The sequence below is a fragment of the Talpa europaea genome (genome assembly GCF_964194135.1).
Source record: "Talpa europaea genome assembly, chromosome: X".
Classification (NCBI taxonomy): Eukaryota; Metazoa; Chordata; class Mammalia; order Eulipotyphla; family Talpidae; genus Talpa; species Talpa europaea.
In genome coordinates, this window is record NC_140081.1 from 55,832,024 (window position 1) to 55,854,898 (window position 22,875).

The 22,875-nt window shown below is 37.0% G+C and overlaps 1 protein-coding gene across 5 annotated transcripts in view; it reads left to right on the forward strand.

Annotated features, from left to right (window-relative positions):
- DACH2 (dachshund family transcription factor 2) overlaps positions 1–22,875 on the forward strand; it is a gene marked incomplete at both ends in the record, with an annotated part of 572,537 nt that overhangs the window by 234,014 nt on the left and 315,648 nt on the right. For 3 of the 5 annotated variants that reach the window (XM_084259122.1, XM_084259123.1, XM_084259125.1), the window contains one exon: positions 4,677–4,715. The exons of the other annotated variants lie outside the window; for them this stretch is intronic. In XM_084259122.1, coding sequence (XP_084115248.1) covers positions 4,677–4,715 — 39 coding nt within the window. The remainder of the gene's footprint in view (positions 1–4,676; positions 4,716–22,875) is intronic. 5 annotated transcript variants of the gene reach the window in all.

Sequence of the window (22,875 nt, forward strand, 5' to 3'; positions counted from 1 at the left end):
AAAGCTTGAAATACAAAACATAAATATATTTGACAGGCCTGATTTGCTAGCTTGCAGCTTCTGCAGTAAAAACAGTGTAGTGTAGGGGGAGCCTAAGACATAGTTATTTAACATACAGGAGAGAAATAGGATGACAAATTTAGGGAAACTGAAATGAATTAGGAGTTAAGAGACTTCTTACACTAACTTCCTGATTCACCTTGGCAAAATAATTGAACATTTGAGGAACTAATTTTCTTATCTGTTAAATGGTGTTATTGGTGGGTGGTATTGGTAGTTAGCTATAGCTGTTCAGACATCCAGTATATCACATAGGAAAAGAAAAGCTACACTAATTGAAGGTAAGAAAATGAGTTAGCGCCAGCATTTCAGATACACAATATATCACATAGGAAAAGAAAAGCTACACTAATTGAAGTTAAGAAAATGAATGGCTTCTTTTCTTCTACTACCCACCAGCCCTTTCACTGAAGTTCTTTGGAGACCAGTTTGAGAACAATTAGAGTAGATCATCTCAAAAGTTGACTGTATCTTTAAAATTCTCTGGTTTAGGTAATTTACCCATTTGAAGAATTATTGAATGTAACACTCAATTTACTTATCTTCACATCCGAGGTAGGACTTATTCTGTGATGTACAATATTGAGTTTTCAAGTGTCTATGAGTTCCTAACTTAAATCCTACATGATATTTTGTTGTTGCCTCTTGTTATATGTTTTGCGTATAGTTTCTCTATTTTTAAATGTTTCTGTGATCTAAATTTAGGTTTCAAAAGAAAGAATTCCATATCTCTGATTGTGCTACTAAACTAACTCCAGTCATTGAAGTGCACACTAGATTCCAATGATTGTCATTGCCTTTGTTGAACCTTGTATTAACATATTAAGAGTTGAAAGAATCAAAATATGAAAACTCATTTGTCAGGAATAGAGGGTGAAGATTAGCTTGACAAATTCAAAATACAACATGCTCTCAATTATTCAGTTCTCGGGTCTCAGAGCAGAATCACTATTTAGTTACAATTTGTATGTGGTGGGAGGGTCTTTCTATATGAGGATAATTAATATCCTAATGCAGTATAATAATAATGATTGCAGGAATTGTCAGTTGTAGAGACCCTTAATATCGACCACCATATGTTGTAGGAATGCAATTGGTAATAGTGCTACTGGTAGTCTTGATATATTTAGTATAGAATCTGACTCAATGTTTTTGAATATGTGTAAACTCATTTTGTGAGTGAATTATTAGGATGAGGTTATATTTATATTTCAGCCACAAAGATAAGTTTTAGTGAAATTCAGGTCCTTTATTCATTATTTTAATTTTGTAGCTGTGGGGCACACAGCAAAAAAGTAACTTCAGGAGACAAAGACAAATCAGACGGCATATGAAATATTCTAGGCCAACTCCAGAAAACCCAAATGAGAACTGCTCTATATTGATCTGAGAATATTTGTGGCATTATATAATTGTTCTATAAAAATTTCCAAAATGTTCATTATTTGCAAAGAAGATTTAAATTAGTTGACATCAGAGGAGTAAATTCCAAAATACAGAAGTCACATTTTATTTTATTGTGAAAAATAAATTATATATATTTAATATGTAGTTTCTAAAGTTCTACATTTTTAGCTAATGGTAGGCATTATTATAAAATACATTGTTATATTTGAGAAGACAAATGAGAAAGTTTTCAATCCTTAATAAAAAGACAGTTAACTGATGGAAATTTATACTTTTATTGGATAATCCTAACAAAAATGTTTCAGTATTCAGCAATTTTATTTAAAAATTTATTCAAGTAACATCACAATGTGATATAAGTTCAGTTGTGCATCCCTGAAAATCGTGTCCATACACTACATTCATTTCACCACAAAATGTCAAATTCAGTTATTCACCATATATTTTACTCTTTGTCCCAATGTACATACTCCCCTTTCCTCTTCCCTTTTGGTAAAACTCTTACTGGTTTTATAGTCTAAAAGTTTCTTTTGTTTTGTTCATCTGTTAGTTTCCTTTATATGTCACAACTCAGTAAAATTAGTATCCAGTAATTTTAGACTGACTTAAATAATCTATGAAGATTTCAATGATTTTTAGTTTTTTGAATTTAAGATGCTTATATACATATGACCATAGTAAAAAATGTTTTGTTATCTTCAACAAGTTTTAGAAGTAAAATAAAAAGGGAAATCTCTGGTGAAAGGCGGAAATAGTCCTCCAATTCAGTGATATACATAGCCCGTTGGATTATCATGGACTTAGTATTTGTCAGTATATTGTGCCTTAAGAAAGCATCATTTTTCTGCATTAAACTAAAAGTCTTCTGTACAGCTAAAGAAACAATAACTAAAACGAACACACCCTCCTGAATGGGAGAAAATATTTGTACGTCATACATCTAACAAAGGACTGATATCAAAGATATACATAGAACTCATTAAACTCTACAAAGACAAAGAACTCATACAAAGAACTCATAAAAACAAAGAACTCATAAAACTCTACAAAAACAAAACAAATAACCCAATCAAAAAATGGGCAAAATAATTATAATGACACTTCTCCAAAGAAGACATTCAAACGACCAGCAAGCACATGAAAAAAAAAATGTTCACAATCTCTTATTATTAGAGAAATGCAAATCAAGACTACAAGGAGATACTATCTCACGCCTGTGAGAATGGTCCATATCAAAAAGACCAGAAACAAAAAGTGCTGGAGATGATGAGGAGAAAGGGAACCCTCCTAAACTGCTGGTGGGAGTGCAAATTGGTCCAGTCCTTATGGAAAGCTGTATGGAGGTATTTCCCACATTTTGAAAGCTTTGATCTATGCCCTAGAGAAACAGAGTCTCCCCCTAAAGCCTCCTGGAAGGTCCTTTGTGCGGCTTTGAGAATCAGAATAACTGGTCCTCTCCTTATGAAAAGCAGTATGGAGGTGTCTCAAAACATTAAAAATGGATCTGCCATTTGACCCAGAAATTCTACTCCTGGGCATCTATCCAAAAAATTCAGAAACACTAATTCAAAAGGAAAATTGCTCTCCCATATTTATTGCAGCACTATTATCATAGCTAACCTATGGAAACAACCCAAATGCCCAAAACAGATGAATGGATCAAGAAGCAACTGTTGAATCTTGCCATTTGTGAAGCTTGAAGGGACAATGCTAAATGAAGTAAGTTAGAAGGAAAAGAAATACCAAAGATAAATACCAAATGGTGTCACTAATATGAGGAATATAAAGTAACTAATAGATAAAGACAACCTGAAAAACTAATCCTTGATCGTTGACTACAGAACCGAAATGCTAAGGTGGGGTGGGGAGGTAGGGGAGGGGTAAGGGCAAAGGGAAGGAGGCACAATGGTCTTTGCTGGTGGAATATGGGTACACTATGGTGACATACCTGATGGGGTACTCCAATAGTATTGTCAAAAATTTTTAAAAAAATGAAAAGAAAGGATCATTTTCAAAACAGATTAGGTCAGTGAAAGAGAATGCAAAATCAAATAGTTTGAATAGTCAAGTGATAGAATGTAAGAGTAGGTGGGAAAATGCTCATCTTTATCCTACCTCCTCTCTTCAGTGACTCCAGATATGCATTTGCATTTGTGGTTTAGTTGGAAATCATTCTACAGGCCTTTAAACAGCAAGGCAGTTGCCTTTCAAGAACAAACTACATAAATACATCAACAAAATCTGAAAGAGGCCTTTTAACAAAAAAGCTATTAGAAGAAGAATTTTTATGAAGGGTGGATGAAACAACTGTATATATTTGCTGTGGAAATTATATGGAGGTTACTGGTTTGTGTACTGCTAAGATGCATGCTAAGGCTCAAAAGAGCCAGATAATAGTCTGTTTTTTAACATGTCATTTTACATGTCGTTGTTCTTTTTTTAAAGGGTTTGGGGACATGGGGAAATACCATTCTATCAGAAAGAATGGTTTTTAATTAAGATAAATATGTGTATTTTTTACTAATCTCTTGTAGGTATTTAACTTATTTTGTGTGGAGTGTATATGATTGTGCGTGTGTGCATGTGTGTGCATGTAACCCTTTTGGGGAAGATGTAAGATAGTCTCCAGAAATAAGTATATAGTGAGCTGTGTGATTAATGGTATCATGTTCGGGAAGTTAAGGCATAACTTTGATATTGGCTTACTTTCATCATCCTGTTGGCCAAATCAAAATGAGATAAAAAGCTAGAAGGGGATTTCTGCCCTAAAAAGTATTGTAATATCCAATGGGATGAGAAGGAAGGTTCCTGAGGGAAAAGGAATAGGCACAGTATTGCTGAATCTATTTTTGGAATTTTTATGACCCGAGGCCATTTTCAACAGAAATGTATAACCTTATTTCTTTGCCTTCATATATAAACAAATCCTAAATACCATGACATTTCACGTTATTCTTTACATAATGGGGATTAAACCAGAAATGTAATAACATATCCATATATTGAAAACATCATAGCGTTTCAGGCTTTCCTATCTTTTTGTGCTCTTCTCTGCTGGTGTTTCATTGTATGTAACCTATCTAAAATTTCTGCAGAATTTAAGAAGAATTTTTTGTGAAATATAATAAAGCCTTGATTAATTGGAAAATAACTAACCAGAACTCTAAATTAACCATTTTTATTTATTTTCTGCTACACTCTCCTTTTAGAAGGAAGAGGCAAATGACAAGAAAACAAGCTGTTAACAGGTATTTATGTATTTATTTTTTAAAAATCAACTTCCTGAGAATGTCCTGGAGCTTGTACAGATTCAAGCCAACTATAATAATTTTGTTCCCTGCACTATACTTACTAAGGTAGGAAAGTAAAACCATTGAAAATTTTCAGCAGCAACTGTTGAATCTTGCTTAATCCTTAGTTAATAATAATAGAAATATAAACCAAATAATTGGGGTCTGCATGGTTTCAGTGTTACTAGTTCACAATCATTCATATCTGTTAACTCAGAGTGGATTTCAAGAACCTGCAATGAGGAGATGACTTCTAGCCACAGGGAGCATTTCTTCCCTGGGAACTAAAGCAGAAACTAGACAAAGGCTACAAAGTTGATGGGGGTGAATGAGGGTCACTAACATAAAAACCATGATTTCTATGTGAAATGATGAGAAGGTAATTTACCCATCTCTGGGCTCTGAAATGCTTAGGAAGGTACATTCACTTTTGCAGGACAGCACAGGCTATTAAGTGTGCTACAGCAATAATTGAAAATAACCTGGCCTTTTTATTTTCTGGTATTATTTATAGATATTAGGCACAAATATATTTTGCAGTCATGACAGTATTTCTAAAATATTTGAAATACTTTTTTTTAAATTACATTTTTTAAATATCTCAAAGTCTAAGGATTCCTCAAAAATTCCTAAAATAACTATGTCAATGTCGGTTAAATTGCAATCAGAGATACCATATTTCTCCAGGCCATATACCTTTTCGGTTGTACTGGGGAAAAGTTTGGACAGTGACTCAATAAGGAAAGGAGATGGAAGAAAACTCATGATGCTAAAGTACGTTTTGATATTGCCTGGCAGCAGTGCTATTCTCTTCAACACACCCTTCTCAGGTTAAATCATCCTTTGGTTACTTCTCCCTCTTTTGTTCAGGACTTCCCTTGATGAATGATTTATCCATATTTTTTTTTTTTAAATTTTATTGTTATATTCCCCATACAATTGCAGCCCCCCATTCTGACCCCAATCCCTCCCCTCCCGCCCCCGCACCCCTAAAAGTGTCTCTGGTTCATAGTTTTTTGTTGATTTTGATTTTCACTTTCTTATAGTTATTCATTTTCCTGGTCCCTTATTTAAGTTTTCTAGATTCCTGCTATGAGTGAGACCATCCGGTATTTTTCTTTTTCTTTTTGGCTTATTTCGCTGAGCATGATCCCTTCCAGCGCCATCCATGTTGCAGCAAATTGCATGTGTTTATCTTTTTTGAATGCTGAGTAATATTCCATGGTATATATGTACCACATCTTCTTGATCCAGTCATCTATTTTTGGGCATTTGGGTTGTTTCCAAAGCTTAGCTATTGTAAACAGTGCTGCTATAAACATAGGGGTGCAGGTGTTCTTTGGAATTGATGTTTCTGTGTCCTTTGGGTAAATACCTAGGAGTGGAATTGCTGGGTCATATGGAAGCTCTATGTTTAGTAGGTCCAGAAATCTCCACACAGCTTTCCACAGTGGTTGGACCAGTTTGCACTCCCACCAACAGTGCAGAAGAGTTCCTTTTTCTCCACACCCTCGCCAACATTTGTTGTTGCTAGTTTTTTTAATATGTGCCATTCTCACTGGTGTAAGATGGTATCTCATGGTAGTTTTGATTTGCATTTCCCTGATGACAAGTGATGTTGAACATTTTTTCATATGCCTGTTGGCCATTTGCATTTCCTCTTCAGAGAAGTTTCTTTTAAGCTCTTCTGCCCATTTTTTGACTGGATTATTTTCTTTGTTGTTGTTGAGTCTCATCAGCTCTTTGCAGATTTTTGTGATCAGTCCTTTATCATTAGTGTTGGGTGCAAAAATGTTCTCCCAGTTGGTGGGGTTTCTCTTTGTTTTTGTTATTGTCTCTTTTGCTGTGCAAAAGCTCTTTAATTTGATGTAGTCCCAGCTGTTTATCTTTGCCTTCACTATCACTGCTTTGGGTGATGTGTCTGTAAAGATGTCTTTGATGTGCAAATCACGTAGTGTTTCGCCTATATTTCCTTCTATATATTTTATGGTTTCAGGTCTTATGTCTAGTTCTTTAATCCATTTTGAGTTGATTTTTGTGTATGGTGTGAGGTGGTGGTCAAGCTTCATTCTTTTGCATGTAGCGACCCAGTTTTCCCAGCACCATTTATTGAACAAACTTTCTTTGCTCCAATGCATAGTCTTTGCTCCTTTGTCAAAGATTAGTTGACCATAAATCTGTGGGTTTATTTCTGGATTTTCTATTCGATTCCATTGGTCTGTATGTCTGTTCTTGTTCCAATACCATGCAGTTTTGATGATTATGGCTTTGTAGTATAGTTTGAAGTCTGGGAGTCTGATGCCTCCATTCCCTTCTTTTTTTTTCAGGAGAGCTTTGGCTATTCGGGGTTTTTTGTGATTCCATATGAATTTCATCAATAATTGTTCTATTTCTTTGAAGAATGACATTGAAATTTTGATGGGAATAGCATTGAATCTGTATATTGCTTTTGGAAGGATGGCCATTTTAATAATGTTTATTCTTCCAATCCATGAGCAGGGGATGTCTCTCCATTTCTTTGTGTCTTCTTCTATTTCTTTTAACAGTGTTTTATAGTTTTCTTTGTATAGGTCCTTTACCTCTTTTGTTAGATTTATTCCCAAATAATTGATTTTTTTTGTTTCAATAACAAAAGGGATGGTCTTTTTGATTTCTTCTTCTTCAGATTTATTGTTTCTGTATAGGAAGGCTACTGACTTTTGCGTGTTGATTTTGTATCCTGCCACTTTACTGAACTGATTGATGAGTTGAATTAGCTTTTCTGTGGAGTTTTTGGGGTTCTCTATGTATAATATCATATCGTCTGCAAATAGTGATAGTTTGACTTCTTCTTTTCCTATTTGGATTCCTTGGATGTCTTTCTCTTGTCTTATTGCCCTGGCTAGGACTTCCAGTATTATATTGAAAAGCAATGGTGAGAGTGGACATCCTTGTCTTGTTCCAGATCTTAATGGAATTGCTTTCAGCTTTTCACCATTGAGAATGATACTGGCTGTTGGCTTGTCATAGATGGCCTTTATGATGTTGAGGTATGTTCCTTGTATCCCAAGAACTTCAAGGGCTTTTATCATGAATGGGTGTTGCACTTTGTCGAAAGCTTTCTCAGCATCTATTGATATTATCATATGGTTTTTATATTTCTTTTTGTTGATGTGTTGGATAACGTTGATTGATTTTCGGATGTTAAACCATCCTTGTGCCCCTGGAATGAATCCAACTTGGTCGTGGTGAATTATCTTATGGATACATTGTTGGATTCTGATAGCTAAAATTTTATTGAGGATTTTTGCATCAGTGTTCATTAGGGAGATTGGCCTGTAGTTTTCCTTTTTAGTGTTGTCCTTGTTCGGTTTTGGTATTAGTGTAATGTTGGCTTCATAAAACGTGTTTGGTATTGTCCCTTCCTTCTCAATTTTTTGGAAGAGTTTGTGAAGGATAGGCACTAATTCGTCTCTGAATGTTTGATAGAATTCATTTGTAAATCCATCAGGTCCTGGGCTTTTGTTTTTGGGGAGGTTTTTGATTACCATTTCAATTTCGCTAATTGTAATTGGTCTGTTTAGGTGTTCTATTTCTTCTTTATCTAGCTTTGGGTGATTGTAGAGTTGTAGGAATTTGTCCATCTCCTCTAGATTGTTAAACTTGTTTCCATATAACTGTTCATAGTAGTTACTGATTATTCTTTTGATTTCTGCTGTGTCCGTTGTGATTTCTCCTCTTTCATTGATGATCCTGTTTATTTGTGCTTTCTCCCTTTTTTCCTTTGTGAGCCTGGCTAGGGGTTTGTCTATTTTATTGATTTTTTCAAAGAACCAGCTCTTGGTTTCATTGATCTTTTGGATTGTTTTTTTAGTTTCAATTTCATTTATTTCTGCTTTGGTTTTTATTATTTCTTTTCTTCTACTGGTTTTGGGGTTTTTTTGTTGTTCTTTTTCTAGATCTTTGAGCTTCGAGATTAGGTTGTTTCTTTGCGTTCTTTCTTGTTTCTTGATGTGAGCTTCTATTGCTATATATTTTCCTCTTATTACTGCTTTTGCTGCATCCCATACATTTAGGATATTGATGTCCTCCTTGTCGTTCAATTCAAAAAATTTTTTAATTTCTTCTTTGATCTCCTCATTAGTCCAATGGTCTTCCAGTAGTGTGGTTTTTAATCTCCATGAGGTAGGAAAGTTCCTTGCCTTCTTTTTATGGTTTATTTCTAGTTTGATGCCTTCATGGTCAGAAAAGATGGTTGATATGATTTCAATCTTGGTGTATCTGTTGATGTTTGTCTTGTGCCCCAGTATGTGATCGATCCTGGAGAATGATCCGTGTGCGCTTGAGAAAAATGTGTACTCCGTTTTTTTGGGGTTTAGTGTTCTATAGATGTCTGTTAAGCCCAATTGCTCTAGGTCTTTATTTAGAGCTTTGGTTTCTTTACTTATTTTTTGTCTTGTTGATCTATCCATTGTTGATAGTGGTGTGTTGAAGTCTCCCACTACGTATGTGTTTTCTCTGATGTCTGTTTTCAGAGAGGACAACAGTTGTCTGATATATTTTGGTGCTCCTTCGTTTGGTGAGTATATGTTAATGAGTGTTATTTCTTCTTGAAGTATTGTCCCCTTGATCATAATGTAGTGACCATTGGGGTCTCTTTTTATCTTTTTGAGTTTGAAATCTGTTTTATCTGATATAAGTATAGCTGTTCCTGCTTTCTTTTTTGGTCCATTTGCTTGTAGGATTGTTTTCCATCCTTTAACTTTGAGCCTATTTTTATCTTTTGTAGCTAAATGTGTTTCCTGGAGACAGCAAAAGGTTGGGTTTTGTTTCTTAATCCAGGCTGCAACTCTGTGTCTTTTTATTGAAGGGTTTAGTCCATTTACATTTAGAGTTAATATTGATATGTTAACATCTGTATTTGCCATTGTGTTTGTCTTTCCTTTGATTTTATTTATTTATTCTTTTAATAACTTTTTTTTTTTTTTTTGGCCTTCTTTCATTGTTATTCGTCGCTCTGAGGTTCTGGCTTTAGGACTCCTTGTAGTATTTTTTGGAGTGGGGGTTTAGTTGCAATGAAATTCCGGAGTTTCTGTTTGTCTGGGAAGGTCCATATTCTTTCTTCAAAGAGGAAGGAGAGCTTTGCGGGATAGAGTATTCTTGGTTGGCATCTGTTTTCTTGGAGTCTGTTGACTATGTCCCTCCACTCTCTCCTTGCCCGTAGTGTTTCTTCGGAGAAGTCTGATGTCAGCCTGATTGGTTTTCCTTTGAATGTTATCTGTTTCTTCCCTCTTGCCAGCTTCATTATTTTTTCCTTGTCCTGGATTCTTGGGAGCTTTACTATTATGTGTCTTGCTGTATTTTTCCTTTCGTCGTGGAAGTTTGGTGTTCTTCTTGCTTCTTGTATATCAATTTTCAGCTCCTTCTTCACATTTGGGAAGTTCTCTTCAATTATCTCTTTGAATATTTTCTCTGTTCCTACATCTCTCTCCTCTCCTTCTGGTATTCCTATAACTCTTATATTTCCTTTCCTCATGGAGTCAGATAGTTCCCGAAGTCTTTCTTCGTTCTTTTTCCTTCGTACTTCTCTTTCCTTCTCTGTTTTGGTTCTTTTTATTTCTGTGTCTTCAAGATTACTTATTCGTTCTTCCATTTCATCTATTCTACTTTCATTGCTTTTCCCAGAATTCTTTAATTCTTTGATCTCCTGCATTTCTTTTACTTCCCTCTTTAGGGACTCAATTTCTTTCTTCTGACCATTGTTTTCCCTCTCTAGGGACTCAATTGCATTCTTCTGATCGTTGATTATTTTTCCCTTATCATTGTTTTCCTTTATGACTTCTGTCAGTTTTTTAATCACGGCAATTTTAAATTCTCTTTCTGGAAGGCTCAGAAATTCTTCCAAGTTATTGTCGTTGCAATCTGGGGGCTGGCTTTTTTTTTGTGGTGTGCTTTTTCTCTGGAGAGTTGCTAGGTTGCGTGTGGTTCTTCTCCTCCCTACTGTCTGTTTTCTAATTTGCCGTATGCGTTGGGACACTGTGTTGTTGGGACTTGCCGGCATCTTGGGTGGGCTTCTCTGTTCCCCTCTGGTTCTTCCAGGAGTCATCTGTCAGTTTCAAGCAGCCTTTACTGGAGAAAGGTCCCTGTTCTAAAATGCCGATGTGGGGACACACTCCCCTGTGCGCCTGGTCTGCCCCGGCGGTGGGTTCCTGCTCCCTTCTGGGCTTGGACTGCAGGCCAGAGGGGGTCTGGCGTGGGCGAACTTCCCCCGCTCACCTCTGGCTCCTGAGGAAGCCTTCTGCAGGTAGTCTTTACTGAAGAAATGTCCCTGTTCTAAAATGGTGATGTGGGACACACTCCCTGCGCTTCTGGTCTCAGGCACACTATTCTGCACGCCTGGTCTGCCCCGGCTGTGGGTGCTCGCTCTCCCTGTGGGCTCAGACTACTTGTTCAGAAGGGGCCCGGTGTGGGCTAACTCCCCAGCTGGCCACTAGCTCCTTCAGTAGCCTGTGCTGGGGTCAAGTCGCTAGGTGGCACCAGAGATCTCTCCTAGAGCCCTTGGGGAGCTGATTTTCCACCCCGTGGGACAGGGAGCAGAGCGGGGATGGTAGGGTACACCTCAACGGCTTTGGGGTGCTGTGTCTGCCTTGTGCCCCACCGTCGTGGGGAACCCACGCCCCTAATTTCGTGCCCTGGGTCTCAGTTCCAAAGCCCTCAGTTCCAGGACGCGGGCTGTAGCCCAGATCAGTGGCGCGGGAATGGCGCCTTTTGAATCCCGCTCCCCTGCCTGGGCACCTTGTTCCTGCTCACTCAGGGAGGGCCTCCGCCGTCTCCCTGCAAGCCTAGGTCGCAGGCGCAGGGCCCTGGGCAGCTGCAATCTGAGCGCCGCTTTCGCGCAAGCTTACCGGGTGGCCGGGGCTGTGTGCTGGTGCTGGTCTCCTCCTGGTGGGCGGGGCTCTCTTTAATGGCGCCTGGAGCTCACCTCCGCGGCGGATCCTGCAGGGTTCGCCTCAGCTCCCGTTCACGGGGTGTGGTGGCTGAAATAGTTCCTTTCCACTCACAGTCCCACTTGCTGCATCCATTTTTCTTGTTGGGCGTTTTGGTTTGTTGTTTCCCTCGTCTCTGCCGGTCGGAGAGTGCCGCCTCTGTGGGCGGGGGAGGGGAGCAGGGTTCTGCGCTTCCCTCCCTTCTCGTCCTCTTTTATGGCAACTTTCTTCTTCGGGAAGTTTGCTGGAGTCGTCCGTTTATCTTCCGTGTCCCAGTTCTCACTGGGACCTGCCGCTTTTCCTCCCTATTAACTTTTTTTAATTGGAGATCTTACTCGCAGCGTCTCCTCGCCGCCATGTTGCTCCGCCCCTCCGATTTATCCATATTTTTTAATGAAAAGCAATGTCATAGAACTGTGGGGCAGATAGGGACCAGACCATGTGATTTATCCTTGGTTTTAAACATAGAAAATGGAAATTATTATGGTAGTGTTTCTACTTTCTGGGGTATTTCCTATAATAAGTATAGAATCTTAAGTATCATGCACACTAAATAATACCCAGGTGACCTGAAGTAGTGAATGTGCCTCCTTAAGTGCTAAACTTTCTTTTAGACTGTGACCTAAATGCTGTGGAGACCAGGAAACCACTGTTTTGATATAAATGGTTTTTCTCTGAAAAACATTCAATGGAATTGAGTTTTGAGTGTAGTTTTGTGATATTGACAGTGTTTTTTATTTTGTATGAATGCAGTTGACTCTCATTTTTATTTTCCTGGCAAAATGCAAATTGATGTCAACATCTGTCTTTAATGTAAGCCTAGTAGTTTAAATTTTATACTTTTATTTCTAGATTAATTAATAAAAGTATTTTATACTTTTATTTCTAGATTAATCAGAAGGCACATTACATATATCCATGGTTGTAATGAGGTTTTTACATTTACTGTACATCTAAGAAAAAACATCAACTATTTTTTTAAAAGTATATGTACTACTTTGCCTATATAAACTGCAGAGAAATGAGGAAGTTGCAAACTCTAAACCCAACTGAGGCAAGGCTGGTAACATAATTGAAAGACCATATACAATAGGGCGTTATGTAGACTACAGTGACCTAGAGGGTATATATGTTTTTCAAATGGTGGCAGCTATTACTGAGCTCAGCTGATTGATACCATCTGGGAATAAAGGCCCAGTGTTTTTAAGATCTGACTTGTAAAGAAAAGTTGGGAATCTAGATTTTTACATGTAGTTCTTAAAAATTGGCAACTAATGCAACATAAAGCAAAACAAAATAAAAAATAACTTCATACAGGCCAATACAGAATCCATCTGTGATCTGGATAGAGGAGCCCATGGGCTATCAACTTGTGATCTTTGTTTTAAATTATAAATTGTCAAGATGCCACATTATATTCTAAATCTATTTGATGTTCTTGTAAAGTAAATGAATAAGTTCAGAGCCTGTAAATAATACCCCTGGTTCTCAAAATTATGGTTATTCCAATTCATGATTTTTTTCTTACTACATGGAAATAGCCATGATAGTTTTTTCTTAACAGGGTTTGAAAGTTAAGATAAAGTTATGATTTTTTGCTGTCATGTTTATCAGTGAAACGTGGTGTGAGAGATCATTGCTTCCTTTTCCAGAAGAGAATACTTAAGTGTACATTCTATAACATATCATAATTAAAACATCTATTTAAAGCCCAATTTATGGTCTCTCAAATGGCAGAAAGCCATGTATATAGTATGCGTGCTTATTATCATTTTTATTTAATTTGTATTAAGGAAACAATATTTTCAAATGTACATTTCTGGAGTAATTTTGAATTAGCTTGCCTTTAAACAAATGCCCAAAATATCAAGCAAAATTCCTTTGTTTTTACAAATGGTTAAAATAAGAAATAAAAGATATGTGAGTAGCTAATACAAAACTTAATTTGAAATGTTTGTAGGCATTTATGGAGATAAAATAAAAGTTGGTTATCTGAGATTTTACTAGGAGGTTACTGACTGATATGAGTCTACTTGTTTGTCCTACCTTGGACTTTAGCATGTAAGTCTACTGTACCACAATGTTTTTGACATCTGCTTGCCCCTTTCCTCAGTGGCAATCCAAAAGCATATTTTCAAAATATTTATTTATCTAAGAAAAAGAAAAGAAAAAGAGCCCACTGTTAAACATGTCTAAATCACCTCTATGATCTGGCTATAAATGCTCAGTCAGGATAAGTTAACATAGACATTTCCAATGAGAAATGCATTAGAGAACATTTTAGCAAGAAAGAAGTAATCCAGAAAGGAAGAGAAAATAACTCACAATGTTAATTTGTAATTAACTTTAAAAGCCCTGAAGAGGTGGAATCCTGTATTTCTGAACTATATGCAGTGCTGTAAGCCAATGATAATTTAAAATGTACCTATAAAGATCCTTTCATTTGATGGATTTCTAGCTGCATATTTAACATAGAGACATGGAAGTTGAGAAATTTTTGAACAAATTGTCAGTGTGCAAAACAGTTGATGTTTATCTAAAATTTGGCTAGAGAGTGCTGCCCTTTCTTGATCATGAGATAATTTTTATCGCAAGTAATCTGTTTCATGATTGGGATGAACAATTTTTAAATTTTCTAATTAATTAAAATTTACAAACTTAGCCAACTGGAAATTTTGGGTTACTTAGCCCTCAAAAATAGAGAATTTTAAAAATAAGTGAAAAAGTCAGAAGGAGAATGATAAATACCAGATACTTCCACTCTTATATGAATATAGAGAAACAAAGACTCAGACAAAACCATTATGAAACACTAGAAACCTGACTGTTGAATTGAGGCTGCCAAGGGGGGATGGGAAGGGGTGGAGAGCAAAGGAAGGGAGTGGGCCCGGTGGACTGTTGTGGAAGATTATGGGTGTGTTAGTGGTGTTGTGGGGTGCTAACATGTATCTGAAGAGGTGTGAACCTATACCCCTAAATCATATACAGCATTATAAACAGATGTTACTTCCATAAAAAACAGTGTATACTCTTAGATCCTTTGTCATATATTAACTGTCCATATAAATGAAGATCTATTTCTGGGCTCTCGGTTATATACCGCTGACCTGCCTGTCTGTTTTTGTTCCAATACCATGCTATTTTAATCAATATGGATATATATTACAGTTTTGAGCCTGGGGGGTGTAATACCAGGAGAAATTTGTCAGGAGAAATTTGGCTATTTGGGGTCTTTTGTGGTTCCATAAGAATTTCAATAATATTTCCTCCGTTTCTTTGAAGGATACCATTGAAGTTTTTAATTGAGATTGCAATGACTTTGTATATTATTTTGGGTAGAGTGGCCATTGTCACTATGTTGATTGTTCCACTCTGTGAGCAGATATGTTCCCATTTCTTTGTGTCTTCTATTGATTTTAACAGTGTCTTGTACGTTTACTTGTGAAGCTGTCTTGTACACTTTTGTTTTTTGGGAACGTTTTGATTACTGTTAAGTTCCTTGCTTATGATTGCTTTGTTCAGATTTTCAATTTCTTCCCCATTCAGTCTTGAATGATTTGTATAATTCTAAGAATTTGTCCAACTTTTCTATGTATTTGAACTGATTAGCCTAAAATGTTCATAGGTCTTTTATTATCCTCTGAATTTCCAGTGTCTGCTTTAATTTCTCTTTTGTTTTTGATCCTATTTATTTGAGGTTTCTCCCTTTTTTCCTTAGCCTCACTGCAGCCTCACTGCATCATTACGTTTGCAATGATCTAACCTTTGGTTTCATTGATATTGGACTGTCTTTTTGATTTCTAGTTCGTTTATTTCTGTTTTTGTTTTTTTTTTTAATTTCCTTTCTTCTTCTGAGTTTTGGTTTTGCTTGTTCTTTTTCTACTCCCTTGAGATGAGAGACATGGTTGTTTACTTAGGTTCTTTCTTGTTTCTTGATGTGGACCTGTATTGCTGTGTATTTTCCTCTTACTACAGTTTTTGCTGTGTCCTATGAGTTCTAGAAGGTTGTTTCTTGATTGTCATTTGTCTAGAAATAATTTGATTTCTTTTTATAGATCTTAGATCTTAGCCCATTGTTAGATGTTAGGCAGAAATTTTCTTCCATTCAGTAGGTTATCTCTTGATGTTAATTGATAGTTTCCTTGACCCTGCAGAAGGTTTTTAATTTGCTGTAGTCCCATTTGTGTAGTTTAACTTTTTTCCCCCTTGCTGCTTGAGTGAAATTTCCAAGGACACAAGCCGTGGAGTGTTTTTCCTATATTTTCTTCTATGTATTTTATGATTTCAGGTTTTTAATTCACTTGTTTAATCTCCATATAATTTTTTGTTATGATGTGAGATAGTATTCTCGTTTCATTCTTTTTTGATATGACTTTCCAGTTTACCAAAACATCATTTGCTGAAAAGACTTTTCTTCAACGTATGCACATGGTTTTTTGTTGTACTGCTGGTGTCAATGTGGGTTTATTTCTGGGATTTCAATTCTGTTCCATTTGTGTTGTGACTGCTTTTACTCCAATACCACACTGCTTTGGTTTCCTAGCTTTGTAAAATAGTTTGAAGTCTGGTGGTGTGATAACTCTATTTGTCCTCTTTTTTCATCAGAATTGCATCTGCTATTCAGGGTATTATATGCCTTCACATAAATTTCAGAAATGTTTGTTCTATTTCTTTGAATGTCATTGAAACTTTGATAGTGGTTGCATTGAATCTGTATAGTCCTTTGGTTATGAAAGCCATTATAGCAATATTAATTCCTCCAATCCCTAAGAAGGGAATATCCTTTTACTTCTTTGTCTTTTGTTAAAAATATTTTGTGGGTTTTGTTGTATTATTCATTCATCTTTGTTAAGTTTATTCCTAGGTGTTTAACACTTTTTGGTTCAATTGTAAATGGGATTGTTTTCTCGATTTCATTCTCTTCTAGTTCATTATTTGTATGTAGGAGCACATTCATTGTTTTGTTTTTTTTTTTTTTTTGATTGATTTTGTAGCCTAACAGTTGACTGGACCTTTTTACTGTTTATAATAGTTTTTTTTTCTGGTGTCTTTAGTGATTTTTCTGTATATTATCATGCCATCTGCCAATACTGATAGTTTTTATTTTTTCCCCAATTTGGATTCCTTCTATGTCACCTCTTGCCTAATCACTCTTGTTCAGGAATCCAATACCATGTTGAAAAGTAGCAGTGAAAGTAGACATTCTGTCTAGTACCAGAATTTTGAGGAACAGCTTTCAGTGTTTCACCATAAAGTATGATATTAGCTGTGGGTTCATCTATATAGATTTTATTAAGGTAAAGCATGTTGCCTGTATTCTCAATTTTTGAGTAATTATAATAATTGGGTATGTAATCATCAGATCATTTTTTCTGCATCTATTGACATTATAATGTGATTTTTATCTTTTCTTTTGTCAATATAGTTTATAGTTGATCAGTTTTTTTTGATGTTCAGCCATCCATATAGGTTCCACTTTCTCATGATCCTTTCAATGTGCTGTTGAATTTAACTTGCTGAGATTTTTTAAATCAAAATTTCTGTACTATGCATATCTATATATCTTTGGGGGTAAATTTTTTTAATTAATTAATTTATTTATACAAGCATTGGGTATAGTTGGAAGCACAGGAGGGTGAGAGAATTCACCAGAGCCAGAGCGGGGAGCAGAGCAGGCAGAAGGACCGAGGTACACTGCTGAGGGGAGCAGCGGGCTGCAGGAGAGGTCTGCGCGCCATGTGGGACCCTCCTCTGGTGGCCGGGAAGCAGCCAGGGATCGAACCGGCACTGCAGAGGCTGCGGGCAGCTTCGCAACCCAGCGCTCAACCGCTGCGCCACCGGGGAGGCCCTTTGGGGGTAAATTTTTACTCCACCATAAGTGCACACGCTACACTCACCCTCCATCAAACTTCCAATGCCAATGTCCTTTCCTTATACTGTTTGCTCTCTCCCCTGTTTACTCTCAACCAGCATTTTTTTTTTCATTTTCATTAATTCTAAGATTTCCTTTTCCTGTATTTTGCCTGTATATGTTTTTTGTTACTTATATTTCACAGATAAGCAAAACTTTTGATACCTGATTTTTGATTTCTGGCTTACTTCATTTGGTATAATAACATCAAGATCTAACCATTTTGTCTGAAAAGACTCAATTATATCATTTAAAATGGGGCATAATATTCCATTGAGTATTTATTCAACCAACCACTATGGAATGCTGTCAGGAGGTTCCTCAGTCTAGTAAAAATGGAGCTACCATATGACCCAGCAATTCCACTCCTAGAGAGCTACCCAAAGGACACAAAAATATTGATTCAAAAGAACACCTGTACACCAGTGTTTATTGCAGCACTATTTACAATAGGTAAAACCTGGAAACAACCCAAATGCCCAAAAATAGATGACTGTATCAAGAAGATGTGGTATATATACACAATGGAATATTATTCAGCGATCAAAAAAGATAAACTCATGCCATTCGCAGCAACATGGATGGAGCTGGAAGGGATTATGCTCAGTGAAATAAGTCAGACGGAAAAAGAAAAAAAATATCAGATGGTTTCACTTATAGCAGGACTATAGGGGAACCAAATAAGACATCAGTGTGAAAAAATAATAACAGTACAAAACACAACAAAGCAAAAACAGACAATTATAAATCAGAGACATCCTTCAGGGGAGGAGGAGGTAGAGGGATCAGAGGGAGGGAGGAAGAGTACACGGGACAGTGGTGATGGTGCACGGGTGCCTTGGTGAAGGAAACTATGGGGACTACACCTGAGGGGGTGGGGGAAAGCAAATGAACAGTGATGTAAAAAATAAAAAATAATAATAAAATATATATATTTGGGTTTTGGGGGGTACAGTGTCTGATAGATGTCTTTTAGGTCCATGTGGTCTAGATCTTTGTTTAGGGCTATCATGTACTTTTTTTTTTCCTGCCTCATTGATCTGTCCATTGGCGAGAGTGGGGTGTTGAAATCTCCTACCCTCTTTCAATGTCTGTTTTTCAGAGATTATAGTAATTAATATATTTTGGTGCTCCCTCATTTGGTGCATCTGAGTGTTAAGTCTTCCTGGTGTATTATCCCCTTGATCATTATATAGTATCCATCTATGTATCTTGTCCCCTTTTTAAGCTGATAGTCTATTTATCTGATATCAATATTGTTGGCCCAGCCTTCCTTTAGGTGCCATTTGCTGGTAGAATTGTTTCCCAACCTGTTACTTTCCATCTATGTTTATCTTTGGAACTTTGGTGTGTTTCCTGAATGCAGTAGAAGGTTGCATTCTGTTTTCGATTCCAACATGCTACTCTGTGCCTTTTTATTATTAAGTTTAGACCATAAATATTTAGGGTGATTATTGATACATGGAGGTCTGTTACTGCCATTTCATTCATCATTTTGTGTTTCTGTTCAATACCTTGTTGAGTTCTTCATGTTTATTCTTCTTTTGGTTTACATTCTAAGGCTTTGTATAACATTTCCTGGAGTAGAGAATTAGTAGTATCAAATTTCTGAAGATTTTGTTTGTCTGTGAAGGTCCTTATTTAGCTCATAAAGGAAAGAGTACATTGCAGGTTAGTCTATTCTTGGCTGACACTTTTTGTCTTGAACTTTTTTGAATATATTCCTCCCTTCTTTTCTGTAGTGTTTCTTCAGCAAAATCTGATATTAACCTGATTGATTTTTCTTTATAGGTTATCTGTTTCTTCACCCTTTTTAGCTTCATTATTTTTTCTTTGCCTTGGACTCTTAGATGCTTTACTTCCATGTGTCTTGCTGCAGTTTTCCTTTCATTATGATGATTTTGCACCCTTCTAGCATCCAGTATGCCTATGTTCGTTTCCTTCTTCACATTTTCTTCAATTACCTCTTTGAGGAGCTTTCTTTAATTTTTTCCTTGAATACTTTTTCAGCTCCCTGTCTCTCTCTTCTTCTGGTATCCTATGATTCTGATATTTCCTTTCTTCATGGTGTCAGGTAATTCGGGAAATGTTTCATCATTCTTTTTCCTTTGTTTCTCACTTTTCTTTCTTGCTTCTTTTCATATATGCATCTTCAAGAACACATATTCATTCTTTCATATCATCTGTTTTCATGGCTTTTTCTAGAATTTTTGCCTCCTCCACTTATCTTTTTACATCCTGCACTTTTTGCCTCCTCCACTTATCTTTTTACATCCCTTTATTTTCTTCTTTAAGGTTTCAATTTTCAGGCCTCCCTGGTGGCACATGGAGTTAAGATGCAACCTATGAAGCTATCTGCACCCACTGTTGCACGGGTTTGTTCCCCAGCCAGGGAGCTACCCACATGGTGCAGCTGCTGACTCGCCCACTGCTCCCCTCACACCTCTGGCCTGTACCCCAGTTCTTATATACATACATAAATAAACCTTTAAAGTTTGAATCTTGGGCCTCCCCTGGTGGCACAGCGGTTGAGTGCTGGGCTGCGAAGCTGCCTGCAGCCTCTGTAGCGCAGGTTCGATCCCCGGCTGCTGGCGAGGGTCCCACATGGTGCGACAGACCTCTCCTGCAGTACCCGCTGCTCCCCTCAGCAGTATATTTCGTCAGTCTGCCTGTTCTGTTCCCCACTCTGGCTCTGGCGAATTCTCTCACCCTCCTGCACTTCTGACTGTGTACCCAGTGCTTATATAAATAAATAAATAAATCTTTTAAAAATACCTTTAAAGTTTGAATCTTGATCTTCTCTTCATCAATTATGCTTCTCATAGCATTCTTTTCCTTTTGTGAGTCTTGTATCTCGGGTTTGTTTTTATCAGTTTGGTTTGTGTTAGATTTTTTTTTCGTCTTTCTTAATTATGGTAATTTTTAATTCTTCATCAGAAAGGAAGAAGAATTCTTCCATGTTAGTGTTGTTGGTTCCTGGAGTTTGATTTTTCTCTCTGTGGTTTATTTTTCCCTTAAGTACTTCCTTCACCATTTTTATTTTTCCTTCTTCCCATTGTTTGCTTTGGGTTTGCTCCACTTTGTTCAGCTTTTGTTGTGTATGAGTCTTTCTCCCCCACTTTTCTGGGTGTTTACTTGATTTTAGGTATAGCTACTGGGGTCTTACAGGAGCTGAGGTGGTGTGAGAGCCTGCCTCAAAGTACCCCCAGGCCTTGTTCTGGTAGCAGGGAGGGCAGAGGGGATACTGAGTCTAGAAGCTGAGTTGCTCAGGCCTCACCTCACCCAGAAACAGTAGCTGTTTCTGGTGGCCAGGAGGAAAGGGGTTTGCTGAAGATTCCTGATGTAGATGGAAGTCCTATGTGGCTGAATACTGAGTGGTACGTTCTTCCTGGTGCAGCTGTTAGCTGGTGTGGGTGTTGAATAGCTATATCTTGCAAGGTTGCCACTAGGCATCTGCTCCTAAGGAGCTGGTGGCTAGGCCTGGAGTCAGGGATGCTCACCTGGGTGTAGCCAAGATTTCCCAAACTGGGGCCTGGCCTTCTGGAGACACCAGCAAGCTGAGTGGGATGCACGTACATGATGGGCTTGGGGCCTGTACTTACCTCAATTTTTGTGTATTTATTTTTGGGTAACGTACATGAGTGTTTGGATTTTGAGTTTGGAGAGACTTTTGAGTCAAATGATTAGGGTCTTTACCCTAAGGTTTAACAAAGAGCTTTCAGGATTTCTTAGATCCTATGTGTACTGAAAAGAATATTCAGTTAGAAACCTGTGTAATATTATAATTGGTTAAGTATAAAAGGGAGTCAGTTAAAAATGATTTTATTGAAATTCATAAATGCAAATATACACATATACACACAATCACATATATTCATTCATTCACAACACAAGTATATCCTGTCTCTAGCACAGAAAATCTATTGTTTTCAATGACTTTTAAAAAGTAAACTGTTAATCTATGAGAGTATTGAGCATTGCATGTTATTAGTGAAACCTCTATTTATGGAAGGTAAGAATTCTAAATCAATTAATTTCTTGCAATGAAGATATTTTTAAGGGTCTCTCTATAAGTAGTCCTGAGAAATTTTTTTTAAAGATTTATTTATTAATTTTATACAAGCACTGGGTACAGTCAGAAGCGCGGGAGGGTGAGAGAATTCACCAGAGCCAGAGTGGGGAGCAGAGCAGGCAGACCGATGAAACACACTGCTTAGGGGAGTAGCAGGCATGGCAGGAGATTTCTGCACGCCATGTGGGACCCTCACTGGCTGTCCGGGGATTGAACCGGCGCTGAAGAGGCTGCAGGCAGCTTCGCAGCCCAGTGCTCAACCGCTGTGCCACCGGGGATGCCCAGTCCTGAGAAAATTTTTTGACTATGACATTAAAAGGCAGTGAATTGACCTCTTACAGAGCTTTACCATTAGGTAATACAAAAAAAAAATGCATACATTGTTCAGATCATTTCAAGAACGTATTCACATTTGTATACCTCATTTTCCAAATGTGACAATAAGCCAAGAAAATCACACAAAAATTGCCATTGCAGGTTTTTTTTCCCCCCATTGGCCCATTTGTGAACTCCCGCGGAACATATATTTAAGAATCTCCATTGCTATTTTTGCTGGTCAGCACCATGTTTTACTTTTTAAGAATGCTCTGAAAACCACTATTTTGTTTAGTTTTGTTGCATACACTAGTTTGGTTAAGTGAAACTTCCACCAACATAATCTAGATAATTTTAGCCAAGATCCTATGTGGATATTAAACAGGTTCTTTTTAGTAAACATTAAATAAATCACTCAGAACACACAGATATCTCAAAGACTTTCAGTTACTTTCAAAGATGTAGGTGAGAATCTTTTCAAGATAGAACTTCTTGGACAAAAGTACATTAAGTGATTGAGAAGACTACTGGAACATCAGTATTCTACTCTTCATCAAATAAATATTATGATTATGTATTTGTAAAACACCAAAAAGGAGGAAGCATAAGCATTGTTTATTACCTTTATCATTTGAATTTCTAAAAAGTAGCATTTGTATTTGAGATATTAATGGTTTTATTTACAAAACCATTTGCAGTTGTTCTATGTAATACTCATTGAGTATCAGTATGTTTATTAGACTGAACAAAGTCTTGGCAAATGATGTTTATATGTTAGCCATAAAATACCAAAAGACAGATACATTTACCTTGAACACCATGAATACCCATGTGCTTTGCCATGGATTGCATCTA